This window comes from Falco peregrinus, chromosome 2 (assembly GCF_023634155.1).
Source record: "Falco peregrinus isolate bFalPer1 chromosome 2, bFalPer1.pri, whole genome shotgun sequence".
In the NCBI taxonomy this organism is placed as follows: Eukaryota; Metazoa; Chordata; class Aves; order Falconiformes; family Falconidae; genus Falco; species Falco peregrinus.
In genome coordinates, this window is record NC_073722.1 from 75,626,040 (window position 1) to 75,643,530 (window position 17,491).

The window sequence follows — 17,491 nt, forward strand, 5'->3', positions numbered from 1 at the left end:
TTTCTCACACACAGACAGAATAACAAACACCCTTCAACATTAACTAGGAAGTTACTGTATTTACAGAGAACAGCAACTTAATGAGATGGGAAAAGAACCACTGGATGCATAATTAGGAGGATTCAAGTGCATGTGTATGTTTAAAATTTAAAGAAACGTGCTTCATGTTCTGTATGTTCAGTGGTCTAGTTAAAGCATGCCGTTGTCTTTTCCTTAGATCAAGAGCAAGAAGGGAGGCTGAATTTCTGCTTCAACAGATGTTTATCTGTGTTCTTAACCCATGCAGTTGTATGATGATTTTCACGATGATCTCAGAGAACATACGATGAGATTAGAACTGTTGAGAGCAGGTGTTCAGTTCTTACATTTGTAGAAAAACAGGTGAGGAGAGGGCTCCAAGAATGGGGGGCTCAAGGAATGGAAAGCTGGTGAGATTCCAGAATTGAGGAGGGGATGCTTGCTTAGTTTGGGAGCTTCTTTTTAATTTTTTCATTATTTGTTTTAAAATTCTTTATAAAATTGAGGGTAGGTGGAGATGCTTGTGCTTTTGTAGCTTTTCGGATTTTTCAAGAGGGAATGGGAGGCAGAATCTTATGCTGGAATTTCCTGGAATTTTTTTGTTTTGTTTTATCAAATGTGCAGACTTTCTGGTTTTGTTGATGTTCTCATAAGCAGCAAGAGGGAAATTTGAAGTATTGTTTTACTGGGGAATAGCTGTTACTGAAATAAAGAGGAGTTTCTTTATATTGTCAGCACTGAGTTGCCTCAAAACTTCTTGAGGTTTAGTGGTTTGGGGGTTTTTGCTTTTTTGTTTTTAAAGCACATAAAGAAGACCTGCTCAGTGACAAGAGTCCATGAAGGTCTGCTGGCCATGCAGGGACACCCCCAGACCATATAAGCCAAACATAGGCTTTGTCAAAGTTAGAAACTTCTTGTTGAAAAAAGGTCCAGAAAAATTCTGTGTGAAGATTGACACAGTCAGGCAGACTGATTTGGTCTGACAGATTAAGGCGAAGGAGAACTGTGTTGGGGTAGAAAATCTGTTCTTATTAATAAAAATTGATTTTGGCTTTTGTAGAGATACTAATTTCACCTCCTGATAAAAGAAAATTTTGGATGATTGCGCCAGGTCAGGCGTATAACACTTGAAAAATTCATCAGCAATCTTGATTTGTTTTGATACATGGGTTTTGGCCTGCTACTGAATTTTGTATTTCTGTTTCTTCTAGATATCTGCTTGTAATGTTGCTTGTTGGTTTGAATCCTCACTGTCTTGGCAGTTGAACAGTGTTGCCCGCAGGTTCCAGCATTGTTCTTCATTCCTATATAATAGGATTCCAATAATAAAAATGAGACAGTTATCATAAATAAGACTCCAATAATAAAAATGCCTTTCCAGTTCTGTAGTTAGTTGGGTTTGATTGGTTTTCTCTTGTGTAAGACATACCTTTCATTCTGATTTTTGTTCATTCTTAAGAAAGAGCATTGTCAAAAATTACTGCATTTATGTAGACTACTGTGATGCCTTTGGCTCCCATCACTAGGATGGTTTAGTGAAGAGTGTAAGAAGAAAGTAGCTTATATGACTATGACAACAAAGTCTTTATAAAAACCTTATTCTCATAAACTAACATGTTTTCGGAGTCATCCCAGGCAGTAGAATGACCCTGTCCCTTAAAGGGTCACATGAAATATCTGGGTTATGCTCTGGGGTCCCACATCAGAGAAGAGACCTACGTGGGGTTTTGGGGGCAGAATTTCCTCTGTCGACATTGTGTGTCAACTGCTCAGTAATAGAATCACTTCTAATTATCACATGTGGCAGTCATTTAAATGTGTGTTCCTAGTGATGCTGGTGAAGAGCCACTTAAACAGATGGGGAGAATTCATGTGAGGGTTCAGATCAGAACTAATTCACTTAACTGAAAAATTAGGAATCATTCCCCCGTTGACTGGGTGTGAGTTAAAGACAGTGCTCTGGAATGCAGATTGCCTTTCCCAGGTTTTGTGTAGCGAAGAGCCAAACAGATTTGCTCTGCCATCTTTATTTCTCCTGAAACTGTTTGCTGAGTAGTACGACTCATCCTAAAAACAGGGGTTGGTTGTGTTCCATTATGTGTTTAGTTGTTCTTAAATAAACTCTGGATCTTAAAAAAAAAAAAACAAAAACATGTGACCTGCCCAATTGTATATACTGGTTTGGTTTGCATCAATATTTGGAAAAGGAAAGAAGAGTAACAGAATTTAGACAAACAGATGCCCAAAGCCATCTGCTCCTCGCCTCACGGTCATTAGACGTTCATAGTACAACAGCGTGAACTTGGAACGGCTCTCCTGTCCTTCAGGGCTGTGTTGGCTGGCTTTAAAGCGAGCACAAAATGAAGTGAAGGCATCTTGTAGGTGGACACAAACTTCCACCGATTTGCAGTCTGGTTTACATAACCTCAGTACTTCTCAAAAAGCTTAGCGATCGTTAGCCTTGCTGGAAGGCCATTTGGGGTGATTGCAGATCCTCCAGCATCAGGATCACTGTTCCCCAGGACTGGCTTAACCCAGCCGACTGTGTATATCTGTGGTTGGACAGAGCCCAAAGAGACAGTGTAAAAATAATAAACTATTAGTATCGGGAAGACTTAAAGCTTAATGAATTAGTTGTGGTATTTTCCTTTTCTTAGAAAAATAGACTCGCTGTATTTGGTTTAGTTTTCCTTTCATTGAGCGTTTTTCTCCTCTCTTTCTAAGTAGCCTAATGTGCTGAAATTTAGGATTAATTTTAAAGAAGCTAAGGAAGTTTTACTGTTGCTATTCAGGCTGAGAGAAGGAGAGGAGGGGTGTTTCTGGAAAAGGCTTTTGTTGATTTTGCTACTGGGCGAGGGAGGGTCTGGAACAGCTGAGTGATTGCATAGCTCTTCCTAGCAGTGTCTCCCAAGTAATGCTGCAAAGGAGACCCTACTGTGTGCCTGCAGGGACGTGGGCACACGGAGGTACGATGATTTTTCCAGTTTCATCCCTCTGGTTAACGTAAAAACTAAATGTTCAGGGTGTCTCCCAAATCTCATGCCTGTGCTTTGCTAGCAGCGTAAGCTGGGGAAAGTCTTTTAAACAAGCATAGGTCGCCTGCAGTTAGGAGAAGGCTGGGGTGGGATTTTATCACTGACCACTACCACTGTGCTGACACTGACAGGGATCCAGCCCTTGCCCTCCAGCAGGGTCCAAGTCAGGCAGTGCCAAGTCATTTTGAAAGCCCAGCCAAGGAGTGCATTTGGAGATTGCCTCCTGTTGGAAGTGATGTTTTCTCTGCAGTCCTGGCTGGACTTCCACCTGGATAACTCTGCTCCACCGACTTAAAATCCCTCCCTAGTATTTCACTGGTTATGGCATGGGCCCCTACTGTTCTGTGGTGCTGCAGTGTTCCCCTTGCAGTTTCATATCACCTGCTTGTAAGTTGATTTCTATATCATCTGTGCCTCCATTTAGTAATCGAGCTGGCTTTCTTGTAATTATTTCAAAGGATTCAAATGCGAAAGCAGTAAGTATGTGCACAGCCCTGGTGCGGTACAGTGCAGTAGCTACTCTTGGTGTTTATCTGTACCACCCAACAGGTTGTCATCCCTCGGTGTTCCTTTTGCCAGTGGGGTTTGGGTTCATCCACATCAGTCTGAACCGACCTGTTGCCCGCTGTGAGCATGGCTTTGATGGTAGTGGAGTTAGAGAAGGGCTGCCCGTGAGGAGGAAGGGGAGCTGGTGCTCAGTGAAGGTGTGGGATTCATTCACGTCACAGGGGTGGGAATCAGACCTGTTCTTCACATAGACACAACAGGTGAGGTAGCACCTTTCCTTCCAGAGGTGGCTTGCTAGAGGCTTTAATCACACTGAGCTTATTTTGAGGCCTCAAACTGCCACACAAAGTCTGCACCCCTTCCCCTTCATCCCTGCTTGCATGTCTTTTTTTTTTTTTTTTTTTTTTCCCCTCTCTTGGCATGTCATTATGTTTTCATTAATATATCAACAACAGGGCAGCTGTTGTGGCTTTGTCCCTAGTATTGTCTTCTCAATCCAGACCTTGGACTTGGGAGATCCTTGAAATCCCTGTCTTCTATGTGACTTATAGGCAAATGAGGTGCTTCACTTTCCCCCTTACCTGCAAGTATTTCTCTCCAAGCCGCAAAATCTATCTGTTCTGGGTACTTTTTCTTCTTAAATCTGACTGCTGCTAACTCTGTTGTTTCTTTCATTAACAGATTAGCTTTACAGGAAACCCGTCACCAACAGCCTGCCCTGTTGTACCCACCACCCAGTAAGAAAACTCCAAGGAGAAGCTGAGGACAAACCACATCTCACAGGCAGTTCATGGGGACTGTACCAGATCCTCTGAGATCTGCCAAGCTTTCCCTGGTCACAGCTTCTGCAGAGGAGGACCACCTGGGAAACCTGCAGTCTGCTAAGCACCAGCCCCAACTACCCAGCGGAGGAGAGAGGGCCAGCAATGGCTTTCCGTGCACACTGACCGGCCCTGCTGGAGCCTGCTTGTTCGACCTGAAATGCACGGCGGCTGCCAGCACACAGAGGTGCGAGCAATGCCACGAGGACGATGCTAGCCAGCAGGAAACCCTTCCTTCCAGGCTCGCCAGCAAAGCTGTGGAGGGGCGTCCTGCAGCCGTAGAGCCAGCCAGTTACTCCCGGGCAGCAGGCAGCCAGGGACCAGCAGCACCAGCCCCCGCTGCGGTAGGAGCCCCCTTGGTGGGGCAGGGGCCAGAGATGATGCCAGCCCCCCAGAGCTCCCGGCAGTTTGTGCAAGGCAGCCAGGCAAAACCAAGCTCCCTGACACAAATAGATGACTCTGCCTTGAAACCTCAGGGGACTGACAATCAGCCAGCACTTGACGTGTTAAATTATTCTTCCCCGGGCGACCCTGTCAGGGGTAATGAGTCCTGTCATACTTCTCAGGCAAACCTTCTGCAAAGAGGGGAAAAAGACAAGGGAGCAGAAAAAACTGGTTCTGCTGCATGTCAGCCAGCCTCGCCAGCAAGGCACACTGAAGCTGACCTGGGGAGAGACCTGCAGGCTAGCTGGGAAGCAAAACGCAGGGCTGCAGGCACCACGCAGTTGCATCCCACAGATAAGACTGAAGTGGTGCAGAGCAGTGAGGCACCAGCCCCGTCGAGCTACCGGAGTCCGCATCCAGTACACAACACGGACCCCGAGCCGGGGAGCCCAGGCCCCCCCCAGCTCTCCAAATTCAGAGAAACGGGTACAATGACAGTTCAGCCAGAGAGCAGGTCTTTAACTCAGGAAGCAGCAAGCAGGACGTGGCGAGATGCTGAGGTTCAGGCTGTGGCTGCTGTGGAAAGCAAGTCGGCCTCCACCAGCCCCACCATCCTTGTTGCCTTCTTAAAAGGGAATGCTCCTCCAGAGGAGGAGGAAGAACTACACGTAATTTACCGAGGAGGTATGGGGCTGAGCCAGTCTGCACCTACTGACAGTTTATCCTTACAACAGAAGTCCCTGTGTTCTCCTGGTATCACGTCAAAATCAACTGTTGTTACGGCTGTGACTGCTTCGGCCCAAACGCAGCCCATCAAACTGCCTGGGCTCCAGTCTGACGTCGTGTCCCCAGTGGCAGCAGATAATGCAAAACCTGTTCTTCCCTCCTCCCCTTCAGCAGTTTCCTCCCAAGGGACATCTGTGGGTAACACTACAGTGATCGGTGCAGCCCGCGACAGCAAGGATGCTGCTGGCCTGCCAGTGGAGGCTCAAGTCCCACCAAAGCCCATCCCTGTGGAGCAGCTTGCAGTTGACTCCAGTAATCAAACTCCAGCACAGTCTGGGTCTGGCGCTGGTGAACCAAGCACCACTTCTGCTGCTGCTCTCCCAGGATCCAGGAACAATGTGCAAGACCCTGTCCACGATGTGGCAAGCAACCGGTTACCTTTACTCTGTAGCACAGGCAGTGAAGTCAAGCAGAAGGAGGTCCTGGGCAGCTCTGAGCAGAAGGAGGTCCTGGGCAGCTCTGAGCAAAAGCCTGTGCAGAGTAAGGGTGCGAGTCAAGAGGAGGCCATTGCTAATCAATCTGTGGTAAAACCAAAGGAAGAAAGCTCGGTGGTGCTTGATCCTAAAGGAGGGATGGATGTCAGCAGCCAACCTGCTGCTGTCCGCGTAAAGGCGTGCTCAGAGGATGCAGGTGGAAAGGAGGAGAGCAGAGGCCAGGGGGACACTGGCCAGGCTCAGATGGCTGGCAGCCGGAGCCTGCAGGCAGGGCTGGTGCCCGAGCTGAGCGTGAGCTCCACACATGCCACCCCTCCTGTGGAGACATCGGCAGCTCCCCAGCAGCAAGGCTTCCAGGCCAAGGAGCCCGGGCGCAAGCTTCACACAGCGACTCCTGCTTCAGCTCAGGCCCTGCCGAACCTGGGGGAAAACAAAAAGCAGCCCACCCCGGCCATGGAGGCGAAAGTGCAGGTGAAGCAGTCCAAACACGTCAGGGATGTTGTTTGGGATGAGCAGGGCATGACGTGGGAGGTTTACGGTGCTTCTCTTGATCCGGAATCCCTGGGAATTGCCATCCAGAACCACTTACAGAGACAAATACGGGAACACGAGAAACTGATCCGGGCTCAGAACAGTCAGACCCGGAAATCCATTTCCTCGGATACATCCTCAAATAAAAAACTGAAAGGGAGGCAGCACAACGTGTTCCAGTCCATGCTGCAGAATTTTAGGCGTCCTAATTGCTGCGTCCGACCTGCTCCCTCGTCTGTGTTAGACTGATGTGGCTTGCGGGGGTGCGTAGATGTCTGTGGTGGTAGCGAGAATCCCTCCCCTCAAGTCTCAAGTCCTGCTGTCCAGTTGTGTTATTGGGGTTATGATGCAGCAACAGTGGAAAATTATTCCCCTTTGTTTTCTGAGTAGCCACATGCTCCGTCATGCCATTATTATTGCCACAGCTGGTGTATTGCCACATTGTGCCCCATCCCGACTACTGTCAGATGAAAAGCTAGGTACTTAGTAAAAGCACAAATTTAAATTGCCACCTTGCTGCAGGGAGAGCAGCACCTTCTGAAAAAGCAAGAAGCAGAGGGATTGTCAGAATTATTACGGGAAATTACTTGTGTGCATCACGAGGTCTTACACAAAGGGTTGGGCTGTGGGAAGCTGGGTGAGGTGACACTGAGGTTCAGCAGCTGTAAAGACCTAACGCAAAACAACCTTCCTGGTGTGTGAGACGCCCATGCTGGGGCAAGTCCACAAAAAGGCGATGGACATGGTCCCACTCCTGTTGATGCCATGGGGCACTGTTCTCATGTGAGCCCCAGAGAGCCAGGTCTTCCCCTCCCATGGACACGGAGGACCAGGCAAAGAGGGAGGATCAAGGCTGAAGGATTATCTCTTTGGGAGAAGTTAAGTCAATGGGATTTTGCTGGCTAGAAGGGGAGGTGAGAGGGATCTGTTCTGCAGGCTTTTTCTGTCCTGCGTCAGCCACGCAGAGCATAAGCAGGCGACGCACCCAGGGCAGGCGAGGCACGAGGGAGCACATCGGTAGATGTACCCGCGTCCAGGGGGACGGTGCCCTTAGTTGCACCGGGGTGCTCCAGCCAAGTCTTTCCAAAGCAGCAGGCCGTTCTGGCTCCTCAGCTGGGGTGGGCAGCCCCTGCTTCCAGCCTCCCGTGGTGCTGAGCACCTCTGCTCTCAATCACTCTTTAAAGTGGTATGGATCTTTTTTTCTCTCTCCAGGGATGCACAACAACGTTTTCCTGTAGGAGCCAGCCATCCCCTGCATCTGGGTCCATGAGCCCACGTCTAGTGTGTTACACTGATTTTTTTTCTTTTTAGGTCCTTAGCCAACTCCACTTTTTTTTTTTGCAGTATTTTGGTGCTTTTCTTGCTGCCTTTCATAAACCAAATACCATTTATTTAGCCTGTGCGTATTTTGTTTTACCTAATGCTCTCTATATTATAAACCATTATATTGTTAACTTGAAACATTTACTTTACAGAAGTACTGATGTCTTGAGACAATCTTTGCTGTATTTCTAATGTTAGAAAAGGTGTAGAAACTGCTAATAAAAGGTAGCTTAGTCACTGTTTCTCCAGAATTGTGCTATACAATAACGCCTCAAATGTATGTTGGTCACATTTCTCACCTTAATAATGTTTTTCAACCTGGGAAATGTGTTTCCCACTAGCTTTTTATTCTGTCCACTAGAGCTCATGATGGGAGGCTGGGGAGCTCCTGCAGTTTGTAGAAAATTTAGTTTTCAATCCTGCAAAGCAGTGAGGATTTGGATATTGTAATCCTGCAGAGTACTAGAGTTAAAAATAGGGGTTATTTTTATTCCATTAAAGATTTTTCATGAATCATGACGATAATTTATTTCTGTCTCTAGTACCACGCATCTGACTTACTCTGTAGATCTTACCCTTGCAACTTACTCTGTAAATCTTACAGGTTTACACAGTGTAAATGAGTATTGAATTTATTTTTTTTTTATTTTTTTATTTTTGTCTGAAGCAGACCTGAGGTGGTCCCCTTTTATTTAGGAATTTTTTTAGTATATCAACTGCCAAGCCTTCAAAGCAGCTGTTATGGGGAATTTTTTCCCCCGCAGAGAGGTAAAATACTGTAAGATACAATAATTTGATCAGTGAAAGGTGTTGCCCCTAAGTATAGTACTGAATTTACTCCTGGTTTTCCTCTGGTATATGCTTAGGGAGTTCATGGCACGTCCTTGCTCCATTTCTGTATGTTGTGTCAAGTCCTGTCCCACTTGATGCTGAATTGCTAATTCTGAAGTGCCACATTAGAGTGTGTCTTCCCACCTCTGCCTACTGGGAGGAAACTCTCCTACCTTTTTTCTGTTAATACTATTTTTTCCATCCCATTCCTAGCAGTGGCAGAGATGTGAGTTTCATGTGAAATTTTGTGTGGGATCAATATTGGCAGTATCATTAGGTGAGGTTAGTTGACAAGTTTGGTGTCTCTTCCCACGTTGTGTCCATGTCAGCCCTGAAGAGGTTCCCTGAGTTGTCTGCAGTGTTTGCTGTGTCCTGTCCAGGTCCAAAGCTTTGCATTGCTCCTTTTGCCTCCCTTCTGCCCCCTCCCTCGCCAGCTGCTGCCCAGCCTGTCTTCCCGTGAAACAGTGGCTCTTGGCTCAGCTCGCGTCCTCCTTTCCCGTGTCCCCCTCACTGTAGCGTTGTGAGCCAGCTTACTCTGAACTGTCCCCTTACAAATACGCTCAGTCTGAATATATAAATGCATTGTTATATTTTTTGCCAGAGGAGAATAAATGGCTATTGCACATTCACCACTTTCCATGAACTTTATCCTTTAGCTTAAGCTCTCCAAAATATTTCTGGCTTATGGGTATGAGTTGCTTTATTGAGATCAAACTGGGCTTGGCACTGAGTGAGCAGGGGGCTGGGCCAGCACGGGAATTAACTCTTCTTCATGAGGGATGGGAGATCTCTTCTGGTTCCCTGCAGCTGCTTCCAGCTGTGAGTCTTCACCAGCCAGTCCACCTGCACCTCCCGCCCCACCCCGAACGATTACCTTTCTTCCAGGAAGATTTCATCAATACATACATACCACAAAACACCGATGGGCAAGTTATGAAGTGGATGCATCTGAACAACAGCATGAGCATACTTGGGAAAACTGTACTGGTCAGCAGAGCACTGTGCTTCTGTATTCCAGGAAAATAGGAGTGCAAAGACAAACCACAAAACGTCGGTGATGCTGCCTGGTGGGCCCAGAAGGCCTGCAGGCATGTGTTTGAAGCCAAGCAATAACGTGCCAAAAACCAACACACAAAAATGAGTCGATAATCACCAGCGCATCTCATGGAAAATATTTTAGATTTTCACTTTGTCTTGCTAGGGCAGACTGTAGGCAACCTGCTGGTTTAATACTGATAATTTATGCTTTCTCCTGTGTGCAATGTCTAGATGACAATGTGTATCCTTGTAGGGATGATGCATCTTTCACCAGCAGCAAAACAGAACAATGTTTTGGGTAGCAATTAGCAAATATTATGCATGTGAGCGGTCTTGTAGCAGCCAAGAAGGACTGTTCTTGGTGTCACATCAGTATTGAAAATGAAAGTGTGCTTGGAGTAACGGTATAGCAGGGGGTAGGGAGAGGTGATGTGTGTGCCACCACCCTGCTCTTTTTCTCTCTGTGACTCAGAATCACATTGCATTGGTTGGATGGTTAGCAACCAAAGGAAATCAATTTGGGCTAGTAAAAAGAAGGTTGAAAACAGAAAGTATTTTTCATTCCCAAGAGTAAAATCTGTATGAAAAAAAGACCTGTGTTGCAGCCCAGCCAGTTGAAATAACTCTTCAGTTTGGTTTGTTGCAAGATCAGAAATGTTGGGAAACAAGCTAATTGTCAGGAAATTCTTCTCTGTTGGCTGCATCTTCTGGGAATGTTAACATGGACAGAACCATTAATAAAAGCAGTGAATGAGAATGAAAGAGTTACTTCTGGTTTCACTTCAGGAGTTTTCCACTAGGCAAGATGAGATAAGCACGTTTCAATGTTGCCAATACAAAACCTGTGTTGAAGCAGAATCTCATTGCAGGCAATTTGCGATGTAGTCCTGGATTCATGTGAGGTTGTGACCTCCACTACTGTCTCTGTGCACTCGGTTGGTACCTGCCAGCTTTGCGTTGCCTTGGGCACAAGTGCTGAAAGTCCTGTCTCATTTCTGCTGACTTAGTTTGGAAAAAAAGAGTGGGGAAAGAGCTGGAGTGACAAGGAGGACAATATCTCCCTTTTCCATTTCAGAGGAAGAAAACCTTCTTTTGAGTATGCAAGAGGGAACTGCTGAGAAACATGGAGAGAGAGGGACTGAAATGAAGTAAAATGAAGTTGATGTAGGTACTTCACAAGGAATTCCTGTTCCTACGTCTATAAAGCCAATGTTTTTCTTAAGTTTCACCCATTTGTTCATTCTGAGCTCACAGATGTTTTCATATCGTTGGTGTCCCGTGACTTTTAGGAAAATGAACATTTCCAAAAGCTTTCTATTTTGCTAGTATGTATAGATATATCTAAATGCATTTCCACAAAACCACTAGGCAAACAACCTCAGTTTATTACCGCTACTACCATGTAAAAGCTTGTAAAATGGACCCTTTGGAGAAGCATCTTCAAAGGGTTCAGAAAAGGTGAATAAACGCTCTAAAGATAGCACTACCTTTTATCTTTAATTTCATGACCATATTGAAGTGTTACATTTAGAAGCAGAAATCCAAATGAAAACTGGTGTTGAAGTTGATGGAATATTCAAGTTGGCTGTGACTGGTTTTCAGGTTGGAAACGAGATGGAATCTACCATACCAGTGTTTCATTACTGAGCTCAGTATATGCAAGGTTTGTATGAAAGCACAAATTTTATTAGCTTATTAGCTCTATTGTCTTGTTCCATGTCTATCATTCTACACCGTTTAAAAATGAATGCAAAGGTTACCAGGACAGAGCAAGTCTTTCATACCCAGCTTATGGAAATGGCTGAGAGACAACTGATCATCAGACTGTGGTTTTGGGAAGTTAAAGGCTGTAGTTGGAAGGAAACTCTCCCCTCTGTTTTTTGGGGTTTTGGTGTGGTTTTTTTCTCCCCTGTTTTTGTAACGTCTCAACCTCTGCTGGTTTATTTTTTGGTGACTCTGTGATGCCTGTATGAGTGGTCGGTATTTTCAGCAATCCCAAAGATATGCACATAGATTCTTAGCCAAATGCTGCGCACTACCAAATATCTCTGGGCTCACTGGATGCTGCAGTGGTCCACAGGCCTGAAGGTCAGGTACTGTATGTTGAAATGGCTGCAATTTTCTCTTAGGGGCCTAAATTATCCCACTTGAGACAGTGTAGATGTTGAAAAGAACGCATGAAGTATTACAGCTGAATTGTGCCAAACTGAAATTGATATAATCTTTCTTTTAAAGAAAAAAAAAAAAAAAAAACTCTGAGATTTATTGGATTTTGTGCTTTTCTGAGCAGCTCTTCCTTCCTAGAGTTTATAATGTGGATTTTGCGTCAAATCCTGGAAAGGAAGGTTTTGCAATGTGCAACATATCTTTCATCATTCAGGCTTCCTTAAAGAAGAAAATGATGTTATTACTAAGCCAAATCACACAAAGAAGAAGTATTTTTTCCTCTAGGAAAGCATTTGCTGTAGGTAAGCTTCTGGTGTGTATGCAGTAAGGTGTGTGTGGTAAGGTGGGTGTACGTGTGTGCAGGTGTCATGCATTACTCATACAGAAACAAGGATTTTCTCCTTATCTGGTCTCTAAAACAATTCCCACATCCATATCAAAAACCCCAGCAGTCGGCCAACCTCCGTGTCTAGACTGTCAACAGAAAGTGCAGTGGCAGGGGTGTACAGAGATGCATGCTGGCTCCTGAGCTGTGTGGAAATCCACACTTGTATGCACAAACTGGTTTCTGCACAAAGACTATGGGTGACAGCAAGCACCTGAGCTCATCACGGATAGGATCGCATCAGCCGAGTCCCATTTGAAATACTAGACCTAAGGTTTTGTTAGCTTTCTGCTTAGACTGACACTCTCTGGAGTAGAAATAAATGACAGTTCTGCCAGCAAAGTCTCCAGCAGTTGTCTGCGGCAGAATACGAGTCTCTCAGATGCTTCTCAGCAGCTCTGCTACAACAAATGATCCTTCTGCTGGAGGGTCCTCCTGACAATGCTTCCCTTAGCCCTTTTCATAATCAATAGTTTCAAGTACATCAAATGCAAGTTTAGACGCTGCCCTAGGAATTTCAGTAAAATGGAAGAAAAAGACCCATGTGTTCATGGTACATAAAATCACATCCGAAGTTAAGGTCTCAGTTGCACACTGGAAAGTGTCTGGAGTTAAAGGAAGAAAGGGTCGGTGAACTTTGAATTCCTGGCTGCTGCAAGCACCACAGAAGTGGTGGCCACAGATCACTCAGCAGCAGAAGAAAAACAGCTTGTGGGCTTCTAACAACTGGTATCATTGTGGCTTTATTATTTTTATAATTACAATGACTGAACGTGATGTACTGTACAAAGTAAAGCTAGTATTAGGCATCCAGGTGTACGTGGCATTCATTCGAGACATACCAACAGAAGTTTGCATGTGAAGAAGTCTTACAGTGATACTAAAGCGATGTTACCCGCCCGATCAAGTCCCTTAGGAATTTAATGTTTTGCTGTTTTACATCTCCTGGTTTCCATGCCGAGTACAATAAAATGAACACTGTCTTAATTATTCTGGGTCTCTGTTTGTAGGCTGACATGGGAAAAGAAAGGACTTTGAAGTGTGGCCCTTTGGCTAAATCTGTGAATGTCTGTACGACAGAGCAGCTACAAAGGGCTTTCTGAATTCAGACCTGGCGGCTTGCAAAGCTCGGTGTGGTGGAAGCCACCACGCGCTGTCCCTGCCAGAGCAGAGACCTGTCTGCTTCCTTCCATGTCTTTTCACGGTTGCCATTGCCTTTTCACGGTGGTTCATGAGCACCAGCTTCCCAGCAGCAGCTGCTGCTCTACCCTTTCGCATGAATTCACTGAGCCTTGCAGCAGCCCCTTGCCCCACAGCACTGGCCCAGCTCAGCAGGCCAGGAGCCAAGGTGGAAAGGGCAGCAGCTTAACCCTGCGGTGTCACTGCTGGAGCAAATGGTCACCACTGTCCACCAGCACGCCTGCACACCATGCACAGAGCTGAGAGCATCAGCAGCAGAGTAACCTGAGCCATTTTCCTCCGCAGAAAAAGAAATGAAGTTTTATCTCGTAATACAAAAGAGCATAAGATAACAGGCGATGGCTGTGAAGTAGTTTGATCTGGCAGTATGGTATCTGATCTTACAAGTATGGTATTTCCATGTGCCTGTCTACTGCTGAAGAGCATGAGCCCCCACCTCAGCATGCTCTTTCCTATGGTGAGGGAGGAGGAGCAGAACAGGCCCCAAGATAATGTGGTTGCACAGTGCCTCTGCTACTGGGGGTCTCCTGGCTGCCCACCCCACACTGGAGCCCTCTTCCCCAAAATCATCGTTTCTTGTGCTGTATTTCTGTGGCTGGTGGTTGGCCAGTAGGGTTCAGGTTGCTTCAGCTAAATACCCATTGCTTTGGGCAACTGGGCAGGGTATTTTATTAATTAGCTTTGCTGGATTCCACGGCATACGGTTCAGGTTCCTGCATGCTAGTGGCTGCCGAAGATTAATCCTGAACCCAAACTGCCAGGAGAGGGGTGTTTCCCTACGGTAGCTGGGCTCATTCAGCTGTGTGCTGCAATTGGCAAGCTCTCTTTGGGGGCAGGAAAACAGGTCTCCCTTTCTTACTTCATCCCTGTAGTCTTGCTGCAGTAGGAAAAAAGCCCAGAGATGCCCCACTCCCAGGGGACTGACCCAGCAGAAGAAAGACCAGTGCAGAAAACAAGCTAGCATCCTATCAAACCAATACTCATCACTGCATGTTTTCCATCTGAGGCAGATTTTAGACCATATAACATCACAGTTTCAGGGGAATAGTGCCTTCATATATAAAGAATGTCTGGCTTCTTGCTCATGCACCAGCTGATTTACAGAGGATATGAGGTTCCACCAGCAGCACTACATCCTGGGATATCTGCTTCGCTTCTTCAACCAGCTACAGAAACTGCCGTGCCATTAGGGATTCAAATGCCATCAAAACCACTCTGTGGTAGCTGGCAGTATTGTGAGTGGAAAACTGAAAGATTTCCTCATCAAATTTCAAGTTACTCCTTTGAGAACCATAAACGGCTAGTTTTGCTGGCCAACGTTTTAAAAAGCAGGCACTGAAGACTGCGACTCAGTGTTCAGATAACTACAGCCTCATTTGTGGGAAGTGTAGGGCCTCATATCTCCTGTTGAGGTCAGGTTGTAGAGCCCTGTGGATGCTTGGTATCTCTACAAAGAAAGCCATTGTTGATGAGGCACCTATAACCCCATGTGACAGTAGGTAACTCATCGTAGGCAGCTCTGTAATGACAGCCTGCATGTTTGGACCAACAGAAAGCTGTCAGCGCACATAAGGAAATGGTAAATGTACGGGATTTCCCATTGCCACTCGTATTCCAGCAGCGCCGGTAGGAGTTTGGGTACTGCTGCATTGCTCTTTGCACTTACAAAAGTCAAATTAAGCGGGATCAGCGTGGGAGAACGGGTGCCAGCCTGCAAAGGAATTTGCCTTTGCTGTGCCATCTTTGTGATGAATTAACTATTTTTTTAAAAAAGTGTTTTCTAATAGCCTGCTGTGGACTGCGGCACAAGGAAGGGATTTGGGTCATTCATGCTGAGGTTCTGCCTTAATTCCATAATTCTATTTATTTCTTTTCCTAATTAGAAGCCTGCCTATGGCAGTGCTTCTTCTCTAGATGCACTTACATAACATCAGAAAGACCGAAGCGAGCCGAGCAGTCGCGGATGTGTTTCTCACGAGCTGGTGGAAAATACACCTGCAGCTAAAGCACCGCCGCTCGGCGCCCGCCTCTTCCTCGGCACCCGTTGGGAAATGGCTGGTGTATCAGAATGGGTGCCGGGTTCTGCGAAGCCCCCACGCCGGTGCTGAGCTGGAGACTGCTGGGCTGCCCTCACCCCGGGCTCAGGAAGGAGAGACGGGGTCCGCCCGGGAGATGGCAGAGGTGAGGCCATCCACGAAGCTGCTCCTCCTGTGATTTGGGAGCACCTCACCTTTCCTCCCTCACATGTGGGTGTCTTCCTTTTATAAGGGCTGTTACTGAGCAATTAATTAATGAGACAAATTGCTTAGGTTTAGTAAGTCTTAAGCTAAGAGAAAAGCCTTTGGGGAGAGAGTGGCTGCATGCATTAGTGTACTCACCCTTCTGAAATGCCTGGGCTCCCATTAGGTTTTTGGATGCTCTGAGCACCAAATGTCTCCCCACACCCACTGTGACTGTACCTTTATGTAAACCAGCTATTTGAAGTAGAAAAGCTGAGAGGTATACGGCAGTTTAGGTAAGACACCATAATCAGATAAGTCTTACAAACTATCTGAGGCAATGCAAATGCAGTATATGCTCCAATTTGGTTAATGATATGAAATATTCTTTATTACAGGTTTACCTCCTTGCCTGTACTGACATGGCTCTGCATGCTTATATATTTCTCTGCTGGGAAAACTCCTGCTGTTCACCCTAACTTCCCTGCTGCACAGCTTCTGCTACATCAGGCTATACCTCCTTCATCCACCCATCTTAAGCAGTGCTCTCTCTCTCTCCTCCCAGACTCACCCGCCTTTCCAGCTTGGCTTTGTTGATGTTGAAAGGCTGTTTGGAAGAGTGAAGCACTCGGTTGCTCGCTCTCATCTGCTTTTCACTTTTTGGATGTTGCCATGAGTGATACTAACGACTGTCTTGCATTCCCTTATGTGGGTTTCTCTGCTTTCGGGGGGACATACCCTGAGATCACCAGTCTGAGTGCAAACAACACAACCGGTACACGGCTGCTGCTCCCTGGGATGGATGGGGGTGAGCAGCCTGTTCCTCACCTGCCTCTCATCTCTCATGTTCTCTATGCCCTTGCAAAGCCAAAGCCAGGTTCTCTGGCCCCTTCCCCCATGGCAGCACAGGTGGAGCGGAAAGCAGTCGTATTTTCTCCACCAGCTATTGCTCTGAGATGGCACCCTTCCCACCGGCACAGAGCTCCAGTAACCATGTCATAAGGTCCACCCCTTTGCTTGCCGGAAGAAAATCTGTCTCATTTCTTTTGTGCATTTTCTTTCTAGCTTGGCTCATACAAGCTGGAATAGCTACTGCAAACGAATTGACAGCACTGTAGAGAGAGATGCAAAACTGAGGGAAGCCCCTAAACATCCTAATCTCTCCTGAAACAGAAGCTGGAGCTTTTATAGAACCTGCCCCCGACAGAAAGAGAACTGTATAGTATAGCTTACAGCTTTCTTTATAGCTACCTATGTGGAGATCGTGTCCAGCTCCAGCACCGCTGGTCCTTTCTGTCTCCAGTGCAGGTTAAAAAAGAAAAAGAAAAAAACTACACTGAAGCCTCCCTCTGCTAGGGCACACTTCCCTCTTTTATTCATCCAAGCACATGTGCAATCTGCTCCGATCGCACGCTTTTCTACCATCACAAGGCATCCAATACCACACTTCTGTAACTTGCTTGGTAAGTTTTGCTTGAATAAATTATTTGGGTCTTTCAGTGTTGTGGCTTGTTTCCTTAAAAGGTCATATGCCTAATCAAAACCAAAAAACCCTGCTACATTTCCAGATGCTAGGAAGGAAAAGAGGTCGGGTTTCAGTGTCCCTGTCTGAGAATGCAGCATGTGCAACCAACAAGTGCAGCTGAGAAGAACAGCACAGCACAGAGCTTCACTTCGGTAGTAAAGAGAAAGGTCTAGAGGGGAAGGGATGGACCAGTTTAAATTCTCCACGCCTTTCCAAGTGAATGAATTACATTTTGCAAAAGCATTTCAGCACTGTAAAAACAGTTCAGTTTGGCTTTCAAAAATCAAG

The 17,491-nt window shown here is 46.2% G+C and overlaps 1 protein-coding gene across 6 annotated transcripts in view; it reads left to right on the plus strand.

Annotated features, from left to right (window-relative positions):
- Positions 1–11,188, plus strand: part of GPRIN3 (GPRIN family member 3) — a 51,610-nt gene extending 40,422 nt beyond the window's left edge. For all 6 annotated transcript variants that reach the window (XM_055796014.1, XM_027779951.2, XM_055796016.1 and 3 more), the window contains one exon: positions 4,242–11,188. In XM_055796014.1, coding sequence (XP_055651989.1) covers positions 4,351–6,765 — 2,415 coding nt within the window. In that variant the 5' untranslated portion in view covers positions 4,242–4,350 and the 3' untranslated portion in view covers positions 6,766–11,188. The remainder of the gene's footprint in view (positions 1–4,241) is intronic.
- The last annotated feature ends 6,303 nt before the right edge of the window (positions 11,189–17,491 follow it).